General features: G+C 36.2%; 1 protein-coding gene across 3 annotated transcripts in view; it reads left to right on the top strand.

The window, feature by feature from the left end:
• Positions 1-25,055, top strand: part of SCAF11 (SR-related CTD associated factor 11) — a 95,528-nt gene extending 70,473 nt beyond the window's left edge. For 2 of the 3 annotated variants that reach the window (XM_025284027.3, XM_025284032.3), the window contains 9 exons: positions 11,660-11,718; positions 11,900-12,009; positions 12,940-13,041; positions 15,796-15,902; positions 16,560-19,253; positions 19,953-20,296; positions 21,316-21,534; positions 21,884-22,003; positions 22,272-25,055. In XM_025284027.3, the coding sequence (XP_025139812.2) occupies positions 11,660-11,718; positions 11,900-12,009; positions 12,940-13,041; positions 15,796-15,902; positions 16,560-19,253; positions 19,953-20,296; positions 21,316-21,534; positions 21,884-22,003; positions 22,272-22,418 (3,902 nt within the window). In that variant the 3' untranslated portion in view covers positions 22,419-25,055. The remainder of the gene's footprint in view (positions 1-11,659; positions 11,719-11,899; positions 12,010-12,939; positions 13,042-15,795; positions 15,903-16,559; positions 19,254-19,952; positions 20,297-21,315; positions 21,535-21,883; positions 22,004-22,271) is intronic. The other variant, XM_025284028.3, reaches the window with a different exon arrangement.
• Positions 25,056-26,716: the final 1,661 nt, after the last annotated feature.

Genomic DNA, 26,716 nt, shown 5'->3' with positions numbered 1-26,716 from the left:
GACATGGAACAAGACTGGTTCCAAATCGGAAAAGGAGTACATCAAGGCTATGTATTGTCACCCTGCTTATTTAACTTACGTGCAGAGTACATTATGTGAAATGCCGGGCTGGATGAAGCACACGCTGGAATCAAGATTGCCGGGAGAAATATCAAATAACCTCAGATATGCAGATGACACCACCCCTATGGCAGAAAGCAAAGAACTAAAGAGCCTCTTGAGGAAAGTGAAAGAGAAGAGTGAAAATGTTGGCTTAAAAATCAACATTCAGAAAACTAAGATCTTGTCATCCAGTCCCATCACTTCATGGCAAATAGATTGGGAAACGATGGGAAAACTGACAATTTTTTTGGGCTCCAAAATCACTGCAGATGGTGACTGCAGCCATGAAATTAAAAGACAATTGCTCCTTGGAAGGAAAGTTATGACCAGCCTAGACAGCATATTAAAAAGCAGACATTACTATGCCAACAATGGTCCATCTAGTCAGAGCTGTGGTTTCTCCAGTAGTCATGTATGGATGTGAGAGTTCGACTATAAAGAAAGCTGAGTGCTGAAAAATCTATGCTTTGAACTGTGGTGTTGGAGAAGACTGTTAAGAGTCCTTTGGACAGCAAGGAGATCCAACCAGTCCATCCTAAAGGAAACCAGTCCTGACTATTCATTGGAAGGTCTGATGCTGAAGCTCCAATACTTTGGCCACTTGATGTAAAGAACTGACTTACTGAAAAAGACCCTTATGCTGGCAGTGATTGAAGGCAGGAGGAGAAGGGAACAACAGAAGATGAGATGGTTGGATGGCATCACTGACTCAATGGACATGAGTTTGAGTAAGCTCCAGAAGTTGGTGATAGACGGAGAAGTCGGACGCAACTGAACTGAAAATTATGAAATGATTATCACAGAAAGTTTAGTAAGCATCCATCATCTCATCTCATATATAGTTACAACATAAATAAAAAAAAATGTTTCCTTCTGATGAGAAGTCTTGGGATTTACTCTGTTAACACCTTTCAGGTATAACATACAGGAGTGTTAATTACATTTATCATGCTTGTACACTACATTCCTAGTACTTATAACTAGAAGTTTGTACCTTTTGACTGCCTTCATCAGTTCCTCCTCCTGTCACTGCCTGTCACGACCATCTCTTTTCTTTGAGTTTGTTTCTTTTTAAAATACAGTTGACCCACAACACTATGTTAGTTCCTGGTACACACATAATGATTTGATATGTCTATACATTTTTATTTTTATTTTTTTTTTTTATTTTTATTTTTATTTATTTATTTTTTTTTAATTTTATTTTATTTTTAAACTTAACATAACTGTATTAGATTTGCCAAATATCAAAATGAATCCGCCACAGGTATACATGTGTTCCCCGTCCATTTACCAACTGTCATTATACAAAGATATTACGTATTTATTGACTATATTTTCTGCAAATCACCACTGTTCTGGATAGCACAGAGGATGATACTGTTGGAAAAATGGTTATCAACAAACTTGGGATGAAAAGTAGTTAGAAAAAATTGGATTCTGCATTAATGAAGGTTTATGAAGCCTTAACCAATTTATTATGTACTCATATATTCATTTTTATTAGTTAAAAAAGAAACTATGTCTGCATTAGTTTGCTCGGGCTGCTATTAGAATTCACTACAAACTTGGTGACTTAAGGCCACAGAAACTTACTTCTTCACTGTTCTGGAGGTTAGACGTCTGCCTTTTTGGGTGCCTGATGTCCTCTGCCAGCATTCAGAAGTTGTTTTGTGGAATTTGCTCAGCGTTCAATTGTTCTTTCGATGAATTTGTGGGGGAGAAAGTGGTCTCCCCGTCCTGTTCCTCCACCATCTTAGGACCGCCCCAGAAGTTAGAAGTCTGAAGTCATGGTGTTGGCAGATCCTTGCTCCCTCTGTGGGGTCTAGGGAAGATTCTTTCCTTGCCTCTTGCCGTAATTTCTGGTGGCTCCTGGCAGTCCTTCACATCCTTTGACTTGTAGCTGCATCTCTGGAATCTCTGCATCTGTCTTCTTATGGTTTTCTGCTCTGTGTGTCTCTATCATTCTTTGTCTCTGATAAGGACATACTCATTGGTTTCAGTGCCCACTCTAATCCAGTATGATCTCATGTCAATTTTTCTTTAATTGTGTATGCCATGTCTATATTTCTAAGTGTCATATTCTGAGGTTCCAGGTAGACATGAATTTTTTTTTGGATGGGTGACACTTTCAACCCACTACATAGTCCAAAAGGGCTTTTTCAGTAATTCAGAAAAATTCTAAATGGTAAGAAAACACTGTGACCCAGTTCTGATGCCCAGTTTGTGTTTTCCAAATAAAAGAACCAGGGCTCCTTGAAATAAATAAATGTTTCCAGGTTTGAGGTAGTAAATAAATGAGATATGCCTCGAACATTGTCTTTCTAATAGTGCTCAAGGAAACTTTCAAAGCAGTGCTAGGATTATAACAAAAAGTCTCAAGCATCAACTATGCATTGAACAAGAATCAACTATAGATTTAATAAGAATCAACAATAGATTGGGTTCCCTCTAGCCAAAAATGGAACAATTTAAGCATCAAAAGGGGTAATAATATTCAGTAACTGTGAAGAGGGACAGTCATTGAAACCTGTCAGATCTGTCAAAGTTCATGAGTTCATCATGCTACCTTATCAGTAAGTAAATAAGCAGACTAATTGGTCTGTTTTAGAGGATGCTAGGAAGTTAGCTCACTTTTTAAATTTATTTTTTAATTGGAGGATTATTGCTTTATAACATTGTGTTGGTTTAGACTCATTTTTAAAGCCAATATATGAAAAAAGATACAAACATCTACCTTGCCTTTTTTATATAAGCTATACATCAAGGTAATTGAAAATGTACATCAAGGTAAAGGAAAGTTCATTTCTTATAGAAATATTTCAGCAAGTAATTTAAAATTACGGAATTTGAACATCAGCATTTTGTAAATGAGCATCACAGCATTTAGGCAGTGATCAGTAAGTGAAAGTGAAAGTCATACAGTTGTGTCCAACTTTTTGTGACCCCATGGAGTATATACAGTCCATGGAATTCTCTAGGCCAAAAGACTGGAGTGGGTAACCTTTCCCTTCTCCAGGGGATCTTTCCAACCCAGGGATCGAACACAGGTCTCCCACATTGCAGGTGGGTTCTTTACCAGCTGAACCACAAGGGAAGTCCAAGAATACTGGAGTGGATAGCCCATCCCTTCTCCAGCAGATCTTCCTGACTCAGGAATCAAACCGGGGTCTCCTGCATTGCAGGTGGATTCTTTACCAACTGAGCTATCAGGGAAGCTGTTACTAAAAATTTCCTTATGGAAGTAAGTACAAATATGCAATAGTGTGACGAAAGGGAAAAAAGAAAAAGAAACCCAAAAAACAAAACCTGCATCCAGTTAAGAAATCTAACTACTAATTTATAAGACTTACAGAGACTGAGATGCATGTTAAGTGACAACAAGGAGATAAATCAGCAAAACATAGAGACCACAGACAAATGACCTGATTTCTTCTGTCAAAAAATTGGAGGGAGTTTAGAAGTGGGAGTGGGCGCCTGTAGATTAAAAGAGATGATAGAAACATTGAACCAGTCACAACTGGATTATTTGGATCCTTATTCTAATATGTTGTAAAAGGAAAGTAAAAGATAACTTTATGGACAGTTGGAGAAAATTGAAGATTAGGTATTTGGTAATAAGGAGTTAGTTATTGGATGTGTTTTGTTTATTGATATCTTCCCCCACAGAACACATCTTTTAAAGTTAGTTATCTACTGAAATAGTTAGCATGAATATGATAGGATGTTTATAGTTTGCAAAACTGGGATATGGGTATAATCAGATTTCATTATAATGTTCTATTTTGTGTTTGAAATTTTCTGTAATTAAAAACAAATGTACTCTGAGAGTTTAATTGGCCATTATCCTCTCATAATGGTACATAAATAATTCAAGTTCTTAAAATAAACTTCAATGAAATATAGTATATTAGCTTGTTTTTGAGTTTGTTGTTTTTTTTTTTTCCTAGTAAGTTTGAAAGTTGTGAATAGTGATTGTTTTCTATGTGGCATTTTCCAGAGTATCAAGGGAGTAATGGTAGTTAAGTACTTAGTATTTGATTGTCTTTGGCTATAACTACCTGATAATAAAAAGGTAACTGATCTATGCCTGTAACAAACAGCAGAAACAAAGAGATGAATATAAAAGTAAAATAACTAAAAGTTAATAGTTACTGTTCTGTAGGTGTAATTTTTAATACTTTATGGAATGTTCAAAATCATTCATAATTATAAACTTTAAAACAGTTTTAAAAGGCTAAATATCTTGGCCAGATCACAGAGTTGGAGCAGACAGAATTTGATCTAGTCTTCTACTCCATGTCTAATGCCTCTTCCCACTATGGAATATTGCTAAAGCATGATTTTGTTACTCACCATAAGCCTCTCACTTTGAGGTTGTCTACAATCTTTATCATTCAAATTATTGCCTTTTTCTAATGGCTTGATATAAAGAGCCGAATGTCTGCTCCCTACTTAGCAGACCAGTTAACTTTGATTATTTTGTGTATCCTTTCAGAAATGTAATAGATAATAGTTTTTTATTTCTTAGACTTAAGTTTGTAAATCATAGCTTCAGGAATAGCTGTAGAGCTTGAGTTTTAACCTTGAATTTTTGCATTAATTATGAGGTTTCTTAGAAACCTTAGCACTTTGTTTTATTAACAAAGTGCCTCATTACAAAATTAAGAGAATCTGTAAGTGTTACTCCTAATTGTCTCAAAAGTTGAGGGGCACTAATGAATCTGTCATGCAAGAAGGAAGCAACCTTTGACTCTTAAATGTAGGCATTTGAACTGAGAAAGGAATTAAGATGAAAGGTATGGTGAAGGTAGAATTAGTGGGAAGTTGTGCAAATTAAGTACATTTTAATGTATTTATCCAGTTAGACTGAGTAGGAACCATGGTTGCCCAAAGGACAATTTAAATTTATTTTTATGAAAGAACTTCTTGAGGAAATATTGTCTTTTAATGGTAGATTTCAGAAGCAATGAGGTTTAGTATCTAATTTTTTCAAGTTTTTCAAAGTGAGGAGGGGCTGTTCTTTGATCATTCATGTGTGACTTTCTCCTTTAGGTTATTATCTTTATATGATATGTACTAAAACTAATGAATAGAGTGTATGAAATAGTGAATTCTTTTATTTGGATTAGAAATTATTAGAATAACATTAGTTAAAACTCCAGCAGGCCTAGTAGATAATTTTTTTCGAAGTTGACCCATTTGGGTTTTGTATTAGTTTTTCTATTAAATCATCTGTGACTCTGATAAAATTGTATAAACTTTACTTTCTTCATTTAGTGAACATGGTGTGTCTCACTGTATTGTAAAATGTTAGCATACCTTTTGACAAATCTGATAAGAAAATGTCACTCTCATTCTTTAGTCATACTAGATAACTGAGAGTTTCCATACTTCTTTTTTTTTTTTAATACCTCCTTTGTTTTTGGAATGAACATAATAGTCTTTGGTTTGGGCTAATAGTTTATAACTGATACAGTTTATAATAAGTATCCCTTTTTAAGACGTTTCTTAATGGACTACTTCCCTAAATACATACTAAATCCATGTAATTATGGCTCTGTTAATTTGGAATCAATTAATCAAATTTTAATTGGGTACCTGCCAAGTACTACTGGGCTCTAAGATCAGAGCCTTTATTATACTGGTTTGTTTTACAGAAAAAGATGTTGTCATTGAAACGTCGTTTCAGATACACTAAATTAAAAAAAATAAGTTTCAGGTAAGCATAACAGATTGAGCACTTGTTTAATTCTCTGATCCTTCTCAGAACCCTATAGAAAAGACCATATGGGAATCAAAATAAAAATTTAAGCCACAAAACAGAACTGGAGAGTACAGCTGATGAAAGATGTCCACAAAATAGAAGCTTGAAAATGGTTGTTTGAGGTGCATATTAATAGTAAACTGTCTTAGTAGAAAGCTGAAACCCAAACCTCTCATGGAGAGTGACATTGAGAATCAAATCAGTTCACACACCGTGGAACCTTAGTCTTTGGTCTGGGGACCTACGTTACATCTGAAAGCAGGTGTATGGGGTGGTGCTGAAAACAGAAAAGGAGCAGTTTATCCTGCAGATTTTTGGCTCTACAGGGTAAGGGAGTCTACCCAAGCAAACAGGAGGCTTACTCTCTAAATGAGTAATTAAATCAGATTAAACTCTAGCACAAATGAGGGTAGAGGAAACAACAGAGTAAAGAGAAGGAAATTCAAGCAAATGTTGAGGTCTCTACCTCCCTACCCATCATCATTTCTCAAAGCTCTTGCAGTGTTGCTTGTTCCTAAAGTGAAAAAGATAGAAGGTATTGATATCTTCCAGAATACTGCGCCTGCTTTAAAAGACTTGGAGATATTGCCATTTGGAAATTTTTGAATGAAATAGCCAGGTCTCTCTACTTTATCACCCTACAGTGAAACCCACTGAAAGGCACTGACCACGCATCCACATTGTTCTCAGTATCTTAGTGCTCCACAAACAGTCAGGGACCACCAGAGAGTGAGGGAGCCTCCAGGTAATAGAGATGGATACATAGACAAAGAAAAGGAGCCTGATGGAACAAACCCAGTGCAAGGAAACAGGGAGTCATGTGAAAATTAATATTCTCAGAGATAAGAGAAGGAATATTTCATTAATGAGGTAAGAAAAGACTAAGATAAGAAAAGTTTTGGAAATTAAGAATATTATAGCTGAAGTTTAAAAAGTTGACTGGAAGTGGAAGATGAGTTGTAAACAAGGAGTGAACTACACTGATAGAATTCTAGACTCTGCATATATTTGAAGAGTTTCTAGAGAGAGAAAATAGACCATGTGTAAAAGAATGTTGCCAATAACAGGTGAAGCAGTGGAGCACTACCATAATTATTATCCTAGAAATTTAATATGCAACCAAACCATCAGTCAAGTGTTAGGGCAAAATAAAGACGTTTTTAAATACATTAAGAGCTCAAAAATTCATTCTCAAACACCCTTTCTCATTATACTGGAGGATATGTCTGTGTCACTTAATGAGAAAGTAAACAAAGGAACAATGTGAGACTCAGAAAAATGAGTTCCTAAAAGAAACAGAAAAGGAGGAAAAAAACGATAAGAAAATGCGTTCTGACCCAGGAAAAAGGGGGGATTTTGTAATAGAGGACAGTCCCAGAATGACAGTTGAGCAGCAGCTTTTAGAGAGTTACCAGTTCAAATTGGAGCAGGGCAGAGGAAAAGTGTTTCCAAGAGAATGAGGAACAAACCTGATGGATGAATTGATGTATTTGAATGTATTAAGAGATCTATACTTTTGTTGTAGGGTTAGTTCAATTAATGACAGATAATACAACATAAAAACAAGATGACACCACCCTTATGGCAGAAAGTGAAGAAGAACCAAAGAGCCTCTTGATGAAAGTGAAAGAGGAGAGTGAAAAAGTTGGCTTAAAGCTCAACATTCAGAAAACTAAGATCATGGCATCTGGTCCCATCACTTCGTGGGAAGTAGATGGAGAAACAGTGGAAACAGTGGTAGATTTATTTTGGGGGGCTCCAGAATCACTGCAGATGGTGATTGCAGCCATAAAATAAAAAGATGCTTACTCCTTGGAAGAAAAGTTATGACCAACCTAGACAGCATATTAAAAAGCAGAGACATTACTTTGCCAACAAAGGTCCAGCTAGTCAAGGCTATGGTTTTTCCAGTGGTCATGTATGGATGTGAGAGTTGGACTGTAAAGAAAGCTGAGCGGCGAAGAATTGATGCTTTTGAACTGTGGTGTTGGAGAAGACTCTTGAGAGTCCCTTGGACGGCAAAGAGATCCAACCAGTCCATCCTAAAGGAGATCAGTCCTGGGTGTTCATTGGAAGGACTGATGGTGAAGCTGAAACTCCAATACTTTGGCCACCTTGGGCGAAGAGCTGACTCATTTGAAAAGACCCTGATGCTGGGAAAGATTGATGGCAGGAGGAGAAGGGGACAATAGAGGATGAGATGGCTGGATGGCATCACTGACTTGATGGACATGAGTTTGGGTAAACTCTGGGAGTTGGTGATGGACAGGGAGGCCTGGCGTGTTGCAGTCCATGGGGTCACAAAAGTCGGACACGACTGAGCAACTGAACTGAACTGAAAGACAAGAAAAAGGCATCATTAACCATAGGAAAAGGAAGAAGTTGTACAAAAAAAGTAATTGTAATTCAATACATGGTCTTGCTGAGAATGTTTATATAGTTACTGTAATGCAACATTGCTTACATCGAATGTTGATATATCAAAAAGAACATTTGGAGACTTCCCTGGTGATCCAGTGGTTAAGATTCTGTCCTTCCCCTGGTGGGGTCAGTTCCTCGTGTTGCACAGTGCAGGTAAAAAACATTTGTGGAGGAGCAGAAGTCTTATCTTCTGGAGAAAAACAAAATTTTTTTTTTTTAAGAGAAATACCTGAAACCAAAAATAACAAGGCAGAGTAGTGTCTATATCTTTTTCAGTTGTGTCCAACTCTTTTATGACCCTATGGGCTGTAGCCCTTAGGCTCTTCTGTCCATGGAGTTCTGTTGGCAAGAATACTGGAGTGAGTAGCCATTCCCTTTTCCTGATGATCTTCCCGACCCAGGGATTGAACCCTGGTCTCCCTGTTTACCGTCTGAGCCACCAGGAAAGCCCAGAGTAGTATGAACATGTGATGGGTACTTTGGTGGAGCTGAATTAAGAATGAGAATTGCTGTAATGTTTTTAAGTCCAGAAGTGCTGTTTGACTTCTTAAAGTATGTATATGCATTACTTTGATAAAAATGAAAAGATGTATCACTGTTGTCCAAAGGATAGATTAGTAAGTGAACATGTGAAATGATCTCTAGGAAACCACAATTTAGACAAACCCACAATTGGAACTGCTCGATAATTACTTGAGAATTAGCCAGAAATATGTGAGATATCTTTGGGACTAGATTTTCATACTTCGCATTGGCCAGAAAAGTAACAGTTCTTCCCATAGAGAGCGTTTCATCTAGTGGTGGCTTCCCAACAGAGGCTTCCAAGTGAAGGAATGCTGTGTAAACTGTATGTACTCCTTCAGTATTGAGTGAACAAAACCTGATTGAGAACAACTCAGCACCCTTAGGGCTTAAAAACTGCAGTGTACCTACAGTGTAGCAAATCTCGGTTTAGTTGAATGAAATTGTTACTGAGATTGTGGTTGGGTACCTATCACATTTTTATTCCTGGCTTTAATCATTAAAAAAAAAATCAGTATCCTTTTTTAAATATATAATGAGGGGTAAGAAGATAAATTCCTGGAACTCCATCAGCACTCCTCTCCCCAGTCAGTTCAGTCGCTCAGTCGTGTCCGACTCTTTGCGACCCCATGGACTGCAGCACGCCAGGCTTCCCTGTCCATCACCAACTCCCGGAGGGCACCCAAACCCATGTCCATTGGGTCGGTGATGCCATTCAACCATCTCATCCTCTGTCGTCCCCTTTTCCTCCTGCCCTCAAATCTTTCCCAGCTTCAGGATCTTTTCCAATGAGTCAGCTCTTCGCCTGAGGTGGCCAAAGTTTTGGAGTTTCAGCTTCACCATCAGTCCTTCCAATGAACAACCAAGACTGATCTCCTTTAGGATAGACTGGTTGGATCTCCTTGACATCCAAGGGACTCTGAAGAGTCTTCTCCAACACCACAGTTCAAAAGCATCAATTCTTTGGCACTCAGCCTTCTTCACAGTCCAACTCTCACATCCATACATGACCACTGGAAAAACCATAGCCTTGACTAGATGGACCTTTGTTGGCAAAGTAATGTCTCTGCTTTTTAATATGCTGTCTAGGTTGGTCATAACTTGCCTTCCAAGGAGTAAGCGTCTTGATTTCATGGTTGCAGTCACCATCTGCAGTGATTTTGGAGCCCCCCAAAATAAATCTGCCACTGTTTCCACTGTTTCTCCATCTATTTCCCATGAAGTAATGGGACCGGATGTCATGATCTTAGTTTTCTGAATGTTTAAGCTAACTTTTTCACTCCTCTCTTTTACTATCATCAAGAGGCTAATCGTCTTTGCTTTCTGCCATAAGGGTGGTGTCATCTGCATATCTGAGGTTGTTGATATTTCTCCTGGCAATCTTAATTCCAGCTTGTGCTTCTTCCAGCCCAGCGTTTCTCATGATGTACTCTGCATAGAAGTTAAATAAGCAGGGTGACAATATACAGCCTTGACAAGTACTCCTTTTCCTATTTGGAACTAGTCCGTTGTTCCAGGTCCAGTTCTAACTGTTGCTTCTTGACCTGCATATAGGTTTCTCAAGAGGCAGGTCAGGTGGTCTGGTATTCCCATCTCTTTCAGAATTTTCCACAGTTTATTGTGATCCACACAGTGAAAGGCTTTGGCATAGTCAATAAAGCAGAAATACATGTTTTTCTGGAATTCTCTTGCTTTTTCGATGATCCAGTGGATGTTGGCAATATGAAAATGTCCTCTCCCCAGTATGAAATGTCATTTGTTACAGCTGTTCTGGGTGGGACATGTGTGATAATAGCATGAAACCAAACAGCTGTTGTATAGTAACTTAAAGTTAGTATGCTGTTTAGTAGAAAGTAGGCTATTACCAACTGGACTGACGAAAGAAACCCAAAATACTTATAATCTTGCAGTAGCAGGAACTTGGCCTCCCAGTTAGGCTGATTTATTTTGAACAAAGTTAGATTGGCCTTTTTGAGACAAGCTTGGCTGAAGATTGAAAGACCAGTTGTTGTTTGTACTGTAGACTTTACCCAGAGTTCTGAGGAGAGAACAATGGCAGTACCAGCAGCAGTTTATTGCAGACAAGTGTATTCATACATGGCGATGACTAATAAAACAGACTTTATGGTAAAGAAAAACCAAGAGCAGTAATCTTTAACAGTTTTTGTGGTTAGCAGGAGCTATTTGTCCTTTATCTTTCTTAACCTGGAAGAACGTATCCATAGAAATGGACATGTAAAACCAAAAACTAAGCCATAAGCAATACAACCAAAAACGTTGCTATAGCAGAAAGCTGTTTTAATAAGATTTCTACTTTTCCTAATTCCATACAATTTGAGGAGGATGGTGAGGGTACTTGTTGAAGTTGGTGATTAAATGGTACTTTATGGTTGACAAGGGCTGATGGTTTCAGTTCCCCTGGTCATCTGCTACTTGAGGTGAGTTAATAGTGCCTGTTGTTTAGGTCGTAACTGGAAAGGACATATTAAGTGTATTATTGATATTAAATAAATTGATTTCTTTTATATGCTTCATATTACAAGATAGTTTAAGTTTGCACATAGTGCCAGAACATATTGACTAAAATTTTGGTACTTAATGCTCTAAGCCTAGCCATTTTACATGCTTCACTAGTTTTCTGTATTGTGGCCTCTTATATTTTCCTTTTGTCTGTGGCTTACCAAGATAAAACTAGCATTTGGAAAATATATAAATGCAGTTACTATTATTTTAAATGCAATTTTTATACATATTTTAACCTTCTCTTATCAATATGCCAGTATTAGTACTGGTTTAAAACCTTTTAAAATAAAAATTAAGGCAAGATCTTTTTGTGTCTTTGTACAGGAAACTCTAAATACAATGAAATGGGAGGAAAGAAAAATTCAATAATAAAGACAAACAAGGTTTGTTGAAATAAAGAAAAAATATTTTTCTTAGATAATAACAATTTATGGTTGTTTAGTACATAACTCTGGTGCCTCAGATACATCAAAATATTTAAATGTAACTATGTCCTACCTATTACATAAGGGTTTTTTTTTTTTTTTTTTTTGCTGTTTCACCAACCTCATTTTACTTTTCTAGCCTCGAAGATCAAATCCATATACAAATCAGTGCTTCAGAAATTTTTTCTCCAATGTCTTTTCTTCTAGTAGTCACACTGGAGAATCTTCTTTTTCCCGTACAGCTTACTGGTTAGTATTTTTTACTTTCAATTGATTTTTTTAATATATTTGATGTTTTATTTATTGCAGTTAACTTCTGGTAGAAATTTAAACTTGGCCCAACAACGTTATGAAAGCCCATGTTGTGTTTTGTTTTTGTTTCTTTTGGTGAATAAAGAGAACCTTATTTTGTGACCGTCTATTATTCAGTGACTGCTAGTGGACTTCCCTTTTCCTTAATAATAAATTAAGTTGTACACAAGGTTTTTATATGATAGAGACGTAGGTTAGTTGTTAAGCTGTTAAATTATGTGGGTACCCTTTCAGAGTAGACCCAGTCGTTTTTTAATCCATTGTGACTGTATGATAGATAATGTGTAGATATTTGTGGAATTTGAAGATTAAGTTGAGGTTTAAAAATAATGGACCTGGTTGAATAAACAAGACAGATTAAGATTGCGATTTAACTTTAAAGACTGGCAAGGTACCAAAGAAAACAATTACATTTGAGTAGCCTTTTAAAAAACTGAGCTCTGCCTATTTTGGGTTATAAAAATAACCATGCCTCCTTTATTTTCTTCCTTTGTCTTGTGCGTAGTTTCAGATGGCAAACTATTGCACTTAGAATTTCGGCTAAAACTGCTCTTTGCAGCTTTGGTTCATGGGAAGGAAATAGCGCTACTTCTTTTTTTCAATAATAATATTTGTCTGAATTGACTTTTTAAAAGTGGTTACAAGTCAGATTAGTTCCATTTTTATTTGTAATATAAAAGTTTAAGTTACTTTAGGAATCGGTCCATTTTGAAAAGTGTTTAGATAGAAAAAGTTTGTTTTTTTTTAATGTTACTTATAATGCTGGATATGAAAATTTCTGTTACTTATGATATAACCCAATTGTTATTCTGAACTTAAAATTTAAAATTTTGGAATTCTGATGAGGATCTAAAATTTATCTTTTAGTACAGAATTTATAGAAGTCAATGAGATCAGTGCTTTGATTAGGCAGAAGAGACAGGAACTGGAATTGTCATGGTTTCCTGATACATTACCTGGAATTGGAAGGTAAAAAAAATTGTTTACTAAAATGTTTAAATGCTAATGTGTGCATAAGATAATAATATCTTACATACAGAGATATTCAATAGTTATGTTTCTAAGAAAGTTTTGTTCAATTAAACCTTGGTGTTTCTGATGCCTAATGAAAGGTCTCTATTTAAGGAACCCCTTGAAAAATAAAGAATATTGTATTTATTTATTTAATAAATATAAATATTTGATTTCTTTAACAAGGAGAACACCTAAATGATAAGGTTCATTATTAGTAATAGCATTCAGATCTTTCATCCTGCTGTTATCTTTTTCTCCATTCCAGTCTTCCCTGTGTGCTGTTAGCTGAAGCATTGCTTTTGTCATGACACTTCCATCTCCAAAGTGTTATTCTAAACAACTGCTTGATCAAGTCCCTACTTTGCCCTGGCATTCATGACTCTCTATATAGCCTAGCCTTTTCTCTCTTGGTGTAAGCCTTGAAACTATTAGCACATTGCTAGCTAGGTACATGATATGTACTTAAATCAAGCTCCTCTGTAAAGATTAAGTTCCTTGCCAGAGTTTTGTATTCATTCCTATAACTTTTATATATCACTGTAATGGAGTTCTGTACAGAGCCTTCATCCTCTAGGAGTAACAGTGGAATATAAATATGTAAAATCAGACTAAGTCCAGATATGTAAAATATGAAATTTTCCCTTAGAGCTGTATATTTTTGTGTCTGTGCAAGTTGCACAGTGTTTTTCAAGCTTCTTTCATCCTCCAGAATCTCACCTTAGACTGGATGAAATAGTCTTTTGTTAGGAGACCTGACTGAACAAATATGAGTCAAGAGTAGGAAGAAGCTGAGAGTGGATTCGGTGTGACTGCAGTAACTGGAGTCTTAGCATGGGAATACCAGAGCACCTGAGCTGCCTCTTGAGAAACCTGTATGCAGGTCCGGAAGCAACAGTTAGAACTGGACATGGCACAACAGACTGGTTCCAAATAGGAAAAGGAGTACGTCAAGGCTATATATTGTCACCTTGCTTATTTAACTTCTATGCAGAGTACATCATGAGAAACGCTAGGCTGGAAGAAGCACAAGCTGGAATCAAGATTGCCGGGAGAAATATCAATAACCTCAGATATGCAGATGACACCACCCTTATGGCAGAAAGTGAAGAGGAACTAAAAAGCCTCTTGATGAAAGTGAAAGAGGAGAGTGAAAAAGTTGGCTTAAAGCTCAACATTCAGGAAACGAAGATCATGACATCCGGTCCCATCACTTCATGGGAAATAGATGGGGAAACAGTGGAAACAGTGTCAGACTTTATTTTTGGGGGCTTCAAAATCACTGCAGATGGTGACTGCAGCCATAAAATAAAAAGACGCTTACTCCTTGGAAGGAAAGTTGTGACCAACCTAGATAGCATATTCAAAAGCAGAGACATTACTTAGCCAACAAAGGTCCGTCTAGTCAAGGCTATGGTTTTTCCAGTGGTCATGTATAGATGTGAGAGTTGGACTGTGGAGAAAGCTGAGCGCCAAAGAATTGATGCTTTTGAACTGTGGTGTTGGAGAAGACTCTTGAGAGTCCCTTGGACTGCAAGGAGATCCAACCAGTCCATTCTGAAGGAGACTAGCCCTGGGATTTCTTTGGAAGGAATGTTGCTAATGCTGAAACTCCAGTACTTTGGCCACCTCATGCAAAGAGTTGACTCATTGGAAAGGACTCTGATGCTGGGAGGGATTGGGGGCAGGAGGAGAAGGGGACGACAGAGGATGAGATGGCTGGATGGCATCACTGACTCGATGGACGTGAGTCTGAGTGAACTCCAGGAGTTGGTGATGGACAGGGAGGCCTGGCGTGCTGCAATTCATGGGGTTGCAAAGAGTCGGAAATGACTTAGCGACTGAACGGAACAGAACTGAGCATCCATAGGGATCCTGAGAACTTTGAAGAGCCATCGTCCTCAGATTGAGGAATTTTAGCATATAACATAACAATAGAAATCAGTTGTGGTTCTTTTTTCCTTTTTAAAAATGTATTTTGATATTTTTGGCCTTGATACATGCCATAAAAACATAAAGAAATCTAACAAAAAATTCAAAATTTAAGTGACAGAGCTTTCCTTTCAGTTTTTGTTATGTTTTTCTTTATTTATGGACTGATTCCCCTTTGACCTTGCTAATTTCTTTAAAACTTGGTCTGATTAACTCAAGTAAATTATCTTTTTGGTTGCCTGGAAATAGGATGGGGAACAAGGGTCAGGAATGTGCTTTCTGGGATGGCGGAAATGTTCTATTTCTTATTTGGGGTAGTGGTTATACAGGTATATGTATACATTGGTCAAAAGTCATCACACTGTGCACTTAAAATCTGTACATTTCATTTGTGTATTTTATTTATCTACATTTTATTATCCAAATTGGTTATTTTTAAAGTAGTGAAAAAAAGTTAAAATTCTTGACAAAATAATTGCATTAACTTATTTAAATGAGAATCAACTACTATATATTAAGTTGCCCTTGATAATACTTTGCTAATAATTTATTGAAAAAGCATGCTTTTAGAAGGTTTTTTATATTTTTATTTTTTGTAGCCAGTTGGTAGCCATCTTGGTTAGTATGAGTAACCTTGAATTTACATTTTTAGCTGTTCGGCAAAAAATAATTTAAGCATCTATATTTTAATATTGCTAGCTTATTTGGAATATTAATACTTTTAAATTGCTGGTTTTATTATTTAAACAAAAAAGTCTTTATTTTGTTTTAAATTTTCAGAATTAGTTTTATACCCTGGAATATTGAAATAGAAGTCCTTCCTCTCATCTCTTCTGTGTTGCCAAGAACTATTCTTCCAACAAGTACCATATCTTTAGAAAATTTTGGTAAAGTTTTTGAATTTCTTTCTAGTTAAAAAAAAAATTACTAAGCCTCTTTCAATCTCATGAAAAGTATAAGTGTTGATGACTTAGAAATGCTGTAAAATAAGGTATAGATAATGAGTCCTAGATATTTCTATAAATATTTGTACAGTGACTTGACTTTAAAATTGTTGCAACTAGAAAATCCTTTTACTTTAGGAAATTACAACTTCATGTCTTTGAGGAACTGATTAGAAGTTTCCTTTCTGTTTAGGGGTTCAGTGTTCAAACCACTGATTTTTAGAAGTAATACTTCCTATGAATTGTGAACAAATAGTTCGAGTCCTTACTATTTGTGGATAGCTGTTGTGTCCTGCTTTTACCTAGGTAATAGTGATTCATAGAGCAAACGGCAATTAACAGACCAAACATTTTCTTTTGATTTTTTCACTAGAGAATTGCCCACATGGACTCAAATCTTGGTATAACTCATTTCAGTAGCGTTCAAAAATTGGTATTACTCAGATGTTAGTAGCTATGCATTTATTAATAATTTGATTCACAAGTATATTTTGTTTTCACTCTGTTATAGATGTCTATTTTATGCTAAAATAAGCTGAAGCCAAATTCTTATGACTTGATGAAACAAACATTTATTTTTTCCTTTTTGTATACTGTTAGGTACTTCTTGCAAAGGCTATACATTAGCACATACTCAAGAAGGGGAAGAGAAGAAGCAAACTTCTGGTACCTCAAACACCAGAGGATCAAGACGAAAACCTGCAGCAGCAACTCCTACAAGAAGATCTACACGTAACACAAGAGCTGAACCAGTCAGTCAGTCTCAGAGATCCCCAGTATCAAATGTTTCTGGGTGTGATGCCCCGGATAACAATAATCCATCTGTAAGTGTTTCCTCTTCAGGTGAGTCAGAGAAGCAAACAAGGCAGGCTCCAAAACGGAAGTCTGTAAGAAGAGGAAGAAAACTACCTTTATTGAAAAAGAAACTTCGAAGCTCTGTGCCTCCCCCTGAAAAATCATCTTCCAGTGATTCAGTTGATGAAGAAGTAGCAGAACCTGACATACCACCTGAGTTAGAGAAAGAACACCAATCAGATGTAGAAAGTATTAACACTGTGCAGATAAATGTAGAAAGTGAATCTGCTAATGGCTTAAGAAGTTGCAGTGAGCCATTAAAAGAGAGTGAAGAATGTGCCGAGACCCATGATACAGAGGAAAGAGTAGAAACTTTACATTCTGAGTCTGATACCCAAGATCCTCCTGTGTTATTTGGAGGGGAGGAGGAAGTTCAAAAAGTTGAGAATACGGGTATAGAAGCTAATGTTTTATGTCTGGAAAGTGAGATTTCTGCAAGCACTTCCAAAAAAGGAAATGATCCATTAGAAAATCAAGACCCAATAGCTGAACCTTCAGAATCAGAAATAAAAGCAGATATACGTATAGATCATGTTCCAGATGATTCTCTTACATGTTCAGGATCTGAAATTGAAGTATACCAACCTGCATCAAACTTAGGTGAGTTACCTGAGAATGCAGAGCCAATAGTTAATGAAGAAAAAGTTATGGAGAGTCCTATAGTAAAAATTATTGATCATAGAGATTCTACAGTAAAAACAGAACAGTTTATTGACAGTCCCAAATTAGAATCTTCTGAGGGTGGAGTTATACAAGCAGTGGACACAAAATCTATTGAGAGTTCAGAGGTTCTTTTGCTTGGGCATGTTGAAAATGAAGATGCAGAAATAATTGCAACATGTGATACTTCAGGGAATGAAACTCTCGATAGTATTCAAGACTCTGAAAATAGTTTATTAAAAAAAAATCTTAACACCAAATTGGACAAATCTTTAGAAGAAAAGACTGAATCTTTGGTTGAACATCCCAGATCTACAGAATTGCCTAAAACTCATGTTGCACTGATTCAGAAGCATTTTAGTGAGGACAATAATGAAATGATACCTATGGAATGTGATTCATTTTGCAGTGACCAAAATGAATCTGAAATCGAACCATCTGTAAATGCTGATGCTAAACAAGTAAATGAAAATTCTGTGGAGCACAGTTCCCAGAAGAATATGTCATCTTCTGATCCTGCAAATGAAAAGGTTGAAACTGTATCTCAACCATCTGAAAACCCAGTAGATGAGACAGATAAAGCCAAAAAGCCTCGTACTCGAAGATCTAGATTTCACTCTCCATCTACAACTTGGTCTCCCAACAAAGACACTGCCCGAGAAAAGAAGCGGTCTCAGTCTCCATCTCCCAAAAGAGAAACTGGAAAAGACAGCAGGAAGTCTAGATCACCGTCTCCTAAGAAAGAATCTGTTAGAGGACGGAGAAAATCTCGTTCTCAGTCCCCCAAAAAGGATAGTGCAAGAGAAAGGAGGAAATCTCAGTCTCGGTCTCCAAAAAGAGATAGTGCTAAGGAAGGCAAAAGATCTGAGTCACTCTCCCCAAAAAGGGAGAACAGAAGATCTCAGTCCAGAGTGAAAGATTCCTCCCCAAGAGAAAAATCCAGGTCCCGGAGCAGAGAAAGAGAGAGTGATAGAGATGGGTCGAGGAGAGACCGGGATAGAGAAAGGAGAATGAGAAGGTGGTCTCGATCCAGATCACGGTCAAGGTCACCATCAAGATCTAGAACAAAAAGTAAGGGTTCATCATTTGGTAGAAATGACAGGGACAATTACTCTCCTCGATGGAAAGAGAGATGGGCGAACGATGGTTGGAGATGTCCACGAGGGAATGATCGATACAGAAAGAGTGACTCGGAGAAACAGAATGAAAATACAAGAAAAGAAAAAAATGACATTAGTCCAGATGCTGATGATTCAAATTCTGCTGACAAACATAGAAATGACTGTCCCACTTGGGTAACAGAAAAAATAAATTCTGGGCCTGATCCGAGGATCAGAAATCCAGAAAAGTTAAAAGATTCTCATTGGGAAGAAAACAGAAATGAGAATTCAGGGAATTGTTGGAATAAAAACTTTAGTTCAGCTTGGATGTCTAACCGTGGTAGAGGTAACCGTGGTAGAGGTAACCACAGAGGTGGTTTTGCCTATACAGATCAAAATGAAAACAGGTGGCAAAACCGAAAACCCCTCTCAGGGAATTCAAACAGTTCAGGGACTGAGACTTTCAAGTTTGTGGAGCAGCAGCCCTATAAACGAAAAAGTGAGCAAGAGTTCTCCTTTGATACACCAGCCGACAGGTCAGGGTGGACGTCTGCATCGAGTTGGGCTGTAAGAAAGACTCTGCCAGCAGATGTACAGAACTACTACTCCAGACGAGGCAGGAGTTCTTCAGGCCCACAGTCTGGATGGATGAGACAAGACGAGGAGACTGCTGAACAGGGTAACATGTTTATTTACCAATACTTTTATTTGAAGAAAGAGATTATAAATTTAATACCTTGTTTGTATGAATTGAAGTGATCTCTGTTTATAATTTTATGTTAAATTGAACCTCATTTTATGTAATAAACACGTCAATATATTTTTTTTCACCCCATGCCTGCCCCCAACCTTGCCAAAGACCTAAATATTTTATTTATAATTTGCTACAGTAGAGGGATTTGAAATAATTCTATGCAGGATTTAAATTCTATTTCATTTATATCGTATGTGTGCACTTGAATTTTTTTGATCGTTGTTTAATAAGTCACTCAGCTAAAAAAGACTTATTCTTCCTTGACTTTTCTTAAGAACATTTGACTTTTCACAAGAAAAGAGCTGTTGAAGATTTTAAAAAGTGATTAACCTTCTAAGTTAGTAATTAAATTTTATGATTATTTTACTAGTAAGTTTCTTGAACTGCTAATTCTTTGCTAGTGTTGCCCAATGTTATTGTGTGACTTATTCTTAAAAATAATTTTGGTTGAATATTTATTTCAGTTAGAAAATCATCCCACATTATTTAGGAATGACAGGATTAAACTGAATTATTGGATAGGTTTAGGTTAATTGGTATTTAGTTTTATAGTAACCAGTGGCTCTTTGTTTCTCTAAGGAAATTTGTAACATGATTTTTTTCATGTCTTTTTTCTTTTGATAGAGTCTAACCTGAAAGACCAAACAAACCAACAAGGTGATGGTTCTCAGCTACCTATGACTATGATGCAGCCACAGATGAGCGCGGTGCAGCAGCACATGAGCGCACACCAGCCTGTGAGCGTGTTTCCATATCCAGTGGGCGTTCCTGCTCCTTTGATGAGCATCCAGCGCAGTCCATTCAGCATTCCTCCTCAGCTGCCCTTGCATCTGCACACAGGAGTACCTCTCATGCAGGTGGCGGCTCCTGGCGGTGTATCTCAGGGACTGCCGCCACCACCGCCCCCTCCCCCGCCGTCCCAGCAGGTCGGCTACATTGCTTCACAGCCAGATGGAAAGCAGTTGCAGGTATGTTTCCAGCCGCTCAAGTGTAGTCAACATTCGCCATTGTAAACGTTTAGCTCTTAGGGATGGATGCTCAAGAAAGGGCTTCTTGCTGGATATCCATATACGGTGGCTTATTTGATTAGACTTATGGTAAATCTGTACAACCCCTCTTTCACTGTCCTTTCCCAAACCTCCCAGTCCCAAATAAGAAAATGAATACGTTATCAAATCTAAGCTACATATATACTGGTGCTGATATCCAAACAAGTTTTTTGGTAAGTTTAAGAAAACCGGATTATGAGGCAAACTAGAATCATGTGATGGACACTTGAAAAAATTTCCCTATTTTATTGGACTTTTAGGGGCTGGGAACTTGTGATTGGGTACTGTGATAAAGCTTGTACTGTCTTGTTCAGACTGACACCAGATAAAGTTGTTCATTGTTCATTACCATATGTGTTTTATTTTCATGAATTTATCATGCTAAAAAAAGAAAGTAGTGCCTCTTGGGCATATAGTAAATTTGAATAACAACTTGTAATGGTTGTGTTGCTTTATTGTTCAATGTCTATATCTCAGAAATTCTAGATTCCTGGCAGCAGGATACAGTTGGAAGAGCCAGAAAGTGGGAATTTGGGATCTTATGTCTTTTTCTGCTATCAACTCACTGCAAGCCATTTGACTTCACTGTCTTATTTTCTTCTATCTTTAAAGTGGGGTACCTACCTTAAAGATACTTATAGGAAAGATACTCTCATTAATGCTGCTTTTCTCCTTGTTGGTTTTAGTGTTACTGTCAGAACATTACAAATACATATATATTTTAAAAGTCATCATGACATGATGGGATTCTATTTAAGAATGTTGCTCATTTTTCTTCACAGTCCTTTAGATAAAAATTACCTGAAATAGACATTTCTCCTAAGTACTTAAGTATTAAATTGCCCTGATTTTTTTCTTTTTTTAATGTCTAATATGTAACTAAACGTCTTTTATTGAGTACAAATAATTCATTAACTGATGATACCTCTTTAAAACAGGGTATTCCTAGTGCTTCTCATGTAAGTAATAACATGAGTACACCAGTCTTGCCTGCTCCGACAGCAGCCCCAGGAAATATGGGAACAGTTCAGGGACCAAGTTCTGGTAATACTGCATCATCAAGTCACAGCAAAGCTTCTAATACTGCTGTAAAATTGGCAGAAAGCAAAGTAAGTGTTACAGTGGAAGCCAGCGCAGATAGCTCGAAGACAGACAAGGCAAGTTCAAAGTTGAGAGCAACCTACATAATTCTGCATATGATTATGATAAAAAAATAACAGTTTTCTGTTGTATAAGTGGTAAAGGGAATTTACTGTTGATAGTCTTAGATTCCAATTTAAAGAATTCTGTCTACATATGTTGGTGCCCATTGAATTACTGGTTGTATTTCTTGTTTATTTTTAGAAATGTTTGATTTGTGTTAGTAAATAAATATTTTATATCTATGATGCTAATATTGGAACAGTTCTTTGTAAATGTGCAATGTTTTCAATTTTATATTTTTAAATAATTTTTTTGAAAGTTTGTGATTGGACAAATAATAATTACACATTTTCCTCTTATCAGAAACTGCAAATTCAAGAAAAAGCAGCACAGGAGGTAAAATTGGCCATTAAGCCATTTTATCAAAATAAAGATATCACCAAGGAAGAATATAAAGAGATTGTACGAAAAGCAGTAGATAAAGTAAGTTATAGCTTTAGTGGAGTTATGTACATATTATTTTGAACATTCCTATTTTAATAAAGGTATGCTTAATTAAATCTAATTAAAATAGTAAGAGGTAGCTTCTACTAGTCAGCTTTTTTACCTTTGGAGAAAATGAAATATATACCTTCTAGGCGATACGAAACATGTAAAAATGTCTGATTATGTCTCTGGGGCATTTGTTTTTCAAAGAACTTTCCCTTTAATCCCTTTAAATATGAAAAAAATTCCCTCTTCTTTTTTATAGGTGTGTCATAGTAAGAGTGGAGAAGTAAATTCTACTAAAGTGGCAAATCTGGTTAAAGCCTATGTAGACAAATACAAATATTCACGGAAGGGAAGCCAAAAGAAAACTCTGGAAGAACCTATGTCTGCTGATAAAAACATGTGCTGAAATGGGAGCATTAGAAAGGACACTGGCGAAATATCTGCAAAGTGCAATTTCAACATGTACCTTTAACAAAAATCATACATAACTGTGATTGAAATTTGGTTTTGATAAAATTGTCTTTTTTAATGTAGGATATAATGTTTTGTTCTAAATAAATATAGTTCTGCACCGCAATATCTATATCTTTTCCTCCTCTCTCTCCCCCCGCCCCCAAATAAAATTCAAGGGAAAGTAAAGGGTTTAAAGGAATATGCATTTTTACTAGGACTGTGTTATACTGTGGATACTGGAAGATGTACAGGTTTTTGAACAATGGAGTGCATAAATTAGAAACTTCAGAGTGCACTGGTTTTGGAAGAGATATATATAATACATTTATTCTGTCAGGCTAAAAATAAAAAATGGTCTTATGATTTTTCTCTTTAATTATAGAAAGATAAATAATGTATTATCATGAAGAATATTTCTAATAACAGAACATACTAATTGCAGGGTTCTTAATATGTATTTTTAAAGCACACATCTGAATAAATTGCTTAGGTAGAAGATGCTATCACAAGTAAAATTCAGTGTTCAAAACTTTAGAACACTGTCCAACTATTGTGTCACCAAATAAACGTTAAGCTGCTTGTTTTTCTTTTGTGCCTTCTTTTCCCCAGTTGAGATGAAGCAGTTTGATTTGCTAGATTTACAGCTTTGGCAGTCTCAGCTCTGTTGAATTTAGAAGACCTGTTTGGAAAAAGTGTTGACTTTGTAAAAATTATGTTCTTCCATAATATCTTCTGCTCATCAGAAATGGTAAACTGTTTGTGCCAACTGGAGAATTGCTTTTAAGTCGTGACCCCCTTCTTGGGTCTAAGGCAAAATCGTGATATTCGCTTCAGGGGCTTTCACGTTGTTGCTCATCTGTTAATCACTAATGAAATTCTTCTTACACTTGGGAAATCTCCAGATGCTTTACAGTGAATAAAGTGTTAATTTGGTAACCATGTTACAAAATTCTAGACATTAAAACCTGTGTTTTGGAAAAAGGAGAGGAATTAAATAATGGAGTGTTGGTAAGGCTAGAGATTGAGGTATTTTTTTTTTTAAGTACTAGAATATATTAATTTTTATTAAAAGTAAATTTAAAATGTTCTAGCCTTATTATTTTATTTGGCATCTTGGAAGAAAAAATGGATTAACTCCATGATAAACTGTTTCATTCCAGTAACAACTGTCAATAGATACCAAATAACTGGAAAGCACTTTGGATCAGATGTTAATGGCGCAAAGATAGATATATGCCTCAGTGAGACAGGCTGACCCTTATGCTAGCTAAGTAGCGAAAGCAATACTCCAGGACTGCGCTTTTCTGAAGTAAAACTCTTCTGTTTCTCAGCTGTATGTGTATGATACTTTCCTGGTGCTAGCTTTGATAGGCGCGTTTTGAAATGTTGGCCCCAGTACTGATTGTGCTACTTCATAATCTTTATTTGATTATGAGTATAATCCCAAAAAGTGTTAGAAATATTTCCAAGCAGTTTCTGATCTTTATTGTGCATTTCTGGGCGTTTGTAATATGGTATTCTACTGATTTATATATATTTTTAATTAAAGTTTATGTTAAGATTATGATAGGGCAAGAGTTTTAGAAGTATATTTCTTCTAATAAAATATTAAGACAGTGTTTCAATTATCAACACACACCTCCTCATTTGTTTTGGTTTTGGACTCTATAAAGTTTTAGAACATTTTGTTTCTAAAAAACAGTTCTGTGAACTTCCGATTTTGGATTAAAGTTAGTTCACATTTAGAAAATCTTGTAGCAAATTGCCTAAGTTGATTAATCACACAACATATTTTTCCTACATGTTCTTTCAGTGACATTCGGGAGTTGGGTGATAAGTTTAAAATTTGCTTTATACCATTTAGCTTGTGCAAACATGTTTAAACGTTTTGAAAAAAATAAATGATGTGGTCAAGAGTTAAAGTCTCATATCTTTGGTAGCAGTACCATGAGTTAATTGAATTCTTAATATACATTTTTTGAGTAACAGGTATGTACTCTGTATCTGGTTGGGGTACTGGTTAGACTGCACTTGAAATAAGAATATTACTGGACTAGAATCAACTCTGAAATATTTAAGAATGTATTAGAAAGTGCATGCTTTATGTTAAAAAAAATACATTGCTTTTTAACATTCCCCATTCTTTTATCAGAAATTTACATTACGTTGCATGTGTACAAACGTAAAGACACTTTGTGGGGTTGCAGATTTCTTGTTATATATGAAGATTCAGTATTGATCTTTGAAACCTTGGTCCCTCTAACTTACTAGTCACATTGACTGATGTTTAGGTGATACTGATGCCTAGAATTTTGAGACTAAAATTAGCTACTTGTTATTTTAACATTCCAAAAATTTGGATTGTTTTTCCCTCTGGTAATGACAGTTTTTCCATTATCTTCCTTTAAATGGCCACGGTATGTACTACCTAAATGTTCCACCCAAAAGATGTAGCTTCAGAAGCACAGTGGTTGCTCCATGGTCCATGAGACATTGCAGTATGAGGATGGAGTGCTGTCTACTGAAACAATACTCTTTAAACAGATATGTAGTATGTAATATTTTCTAATAAATTCTTTTGATAAACACAGTAGTGTCTTTAACGTTTTATTAAGATTCCTGGGAAATGATGGCTTTCACCTCATTTTAACTTTTCAGACGGGTTGCAGTATTTCTTGGATATGTACCCAAGTAGCTGGACTAGCATTATAGGTACATAAATGTCCAGGTTGTAAAGAAAGCTTGAAGTTAGCTATAAGCATGTATTATAACAGCATTTTTTGTAATTACATAATCATTGTAGGAAATTAGAAATGCTTTTACTAAATTAAAAAGCAATCTAAAGAGGGGAAAAGAAAAATAGTCCCTAATCCTACCATTTAAAGGTAACAACTATTAACACTGATCAAATTGCACATAACTATGTTATAACATCCTTTTCACTTGATGAATTGAGAATTTTCCATTTTAATAATTACTGTGCAGTGTGGTTTTTAATAGCCATATAGTATCACTTACACAGATACACCATTACTGGAACCAGTCCTCCAATATTGGGTACTAAGCTGTTTAAATAATGAAATTAGTAAGATGTAAGTTGTACTAATATAAATGATGTAAGCCTCCTTATACACAGATCATACCCATTTCAGATTATTTTCTGTGGATTGATTCCTAGAAGAGTTTTTATTTTCCTGTAAAAAAATTTAAGATGTAATTATATACACAAAGTATAATTTCTTAAGTTACATTTAGTTTAAAATCATTTTCCTAAGTTGATTGTTCTCTGCAGAAAGAATTATCAGAAAGTTATTTTTCCCTAATTCTTCAAAACATTTATAAGAACACTTTTTAAGGCTCTAGGAAAATAGGTTTCACAAATCTTTTCCCCTAGCATGTGAATAATAGTCTGTAAACTGTTCTGTATTTTTATACCTCTTAATAAATTGAAGATATATTCTGATGTCCATATTCTAGGGCTATGTTGTGTTTCTCTGTTGATGGACATTAAATTACATTTTGAAGTTTTATTAAAAGTGTTTTAATGAACACTGGCTTATCTCTGAATCTCTTTGTGTTACAAGATTACATTGAATCTCAAGATACACATTTTTAACTTGGATATATGCTGCCATGTCGTTCTCTTGAGAAGAGTGTCCTAGGTTCTAGTCCCTCCCCTGTCTGAGCTTCTGGTTTACTTTGGTTCCTACTTTGATAGTGTGACGGAGAAGGCAATGGCACCCCACTGCAGTACTCTTGCCTGGAGAATCCCATGAACAGAGAAGCCTGGTAGGCTGCAGTCCATGGGGTTGCTAGGAGTCAGACACGACTGAGCGACTTCACTTTCACTTTTCACTTTCCTGCATTGGAGAAGGAAATGGCAACCCACTCCAGTGTTCTTGCCTGAAGAATCCCAGGGACGGGGGAGTCTGGTGGGCTGCCGTCTATGGGGTCGCACAGAATCGGACACGACTGAAGTGACTTAGCACTGATAGTGTGATAGCATGTAAGATTGCTCTTGTTTTTAGGATCTTAACATTCATTAATCTGCACACCTACTATGTGCCAGGAATTACTGGATTCTTCATGTATTACCAGGTTTAATCATACCACAGTTTTCTTAAGGATTAGTACAATAATAGCATATTAGACTTGTGACAGGCACCTTGTCAGACATTTGTGTTACTGTGTCTAATAATTTTTTCTGTTGATGAGGAAATTGAGATGCATAAAGAATTAACTGAGTCACTG

Source organism: Bubalus bubalis, chromosome 4 (assembly GCF_019923935.1).
Source record: "Bubalus bubalis isolate 160015118507 breed Murrah chromosome 4, NDDB_SH_1, whole genome shotgun sequence".
Lineage (NCBI taxonomy): Eukaryota > Metazoa > Chordata > Mammalia > Artiodactyla > Bovidae > Bubalus > Bubalus bubalis.
This window is presented reverse-complemented; position numbering and strand designations above follow the sequence as displayed.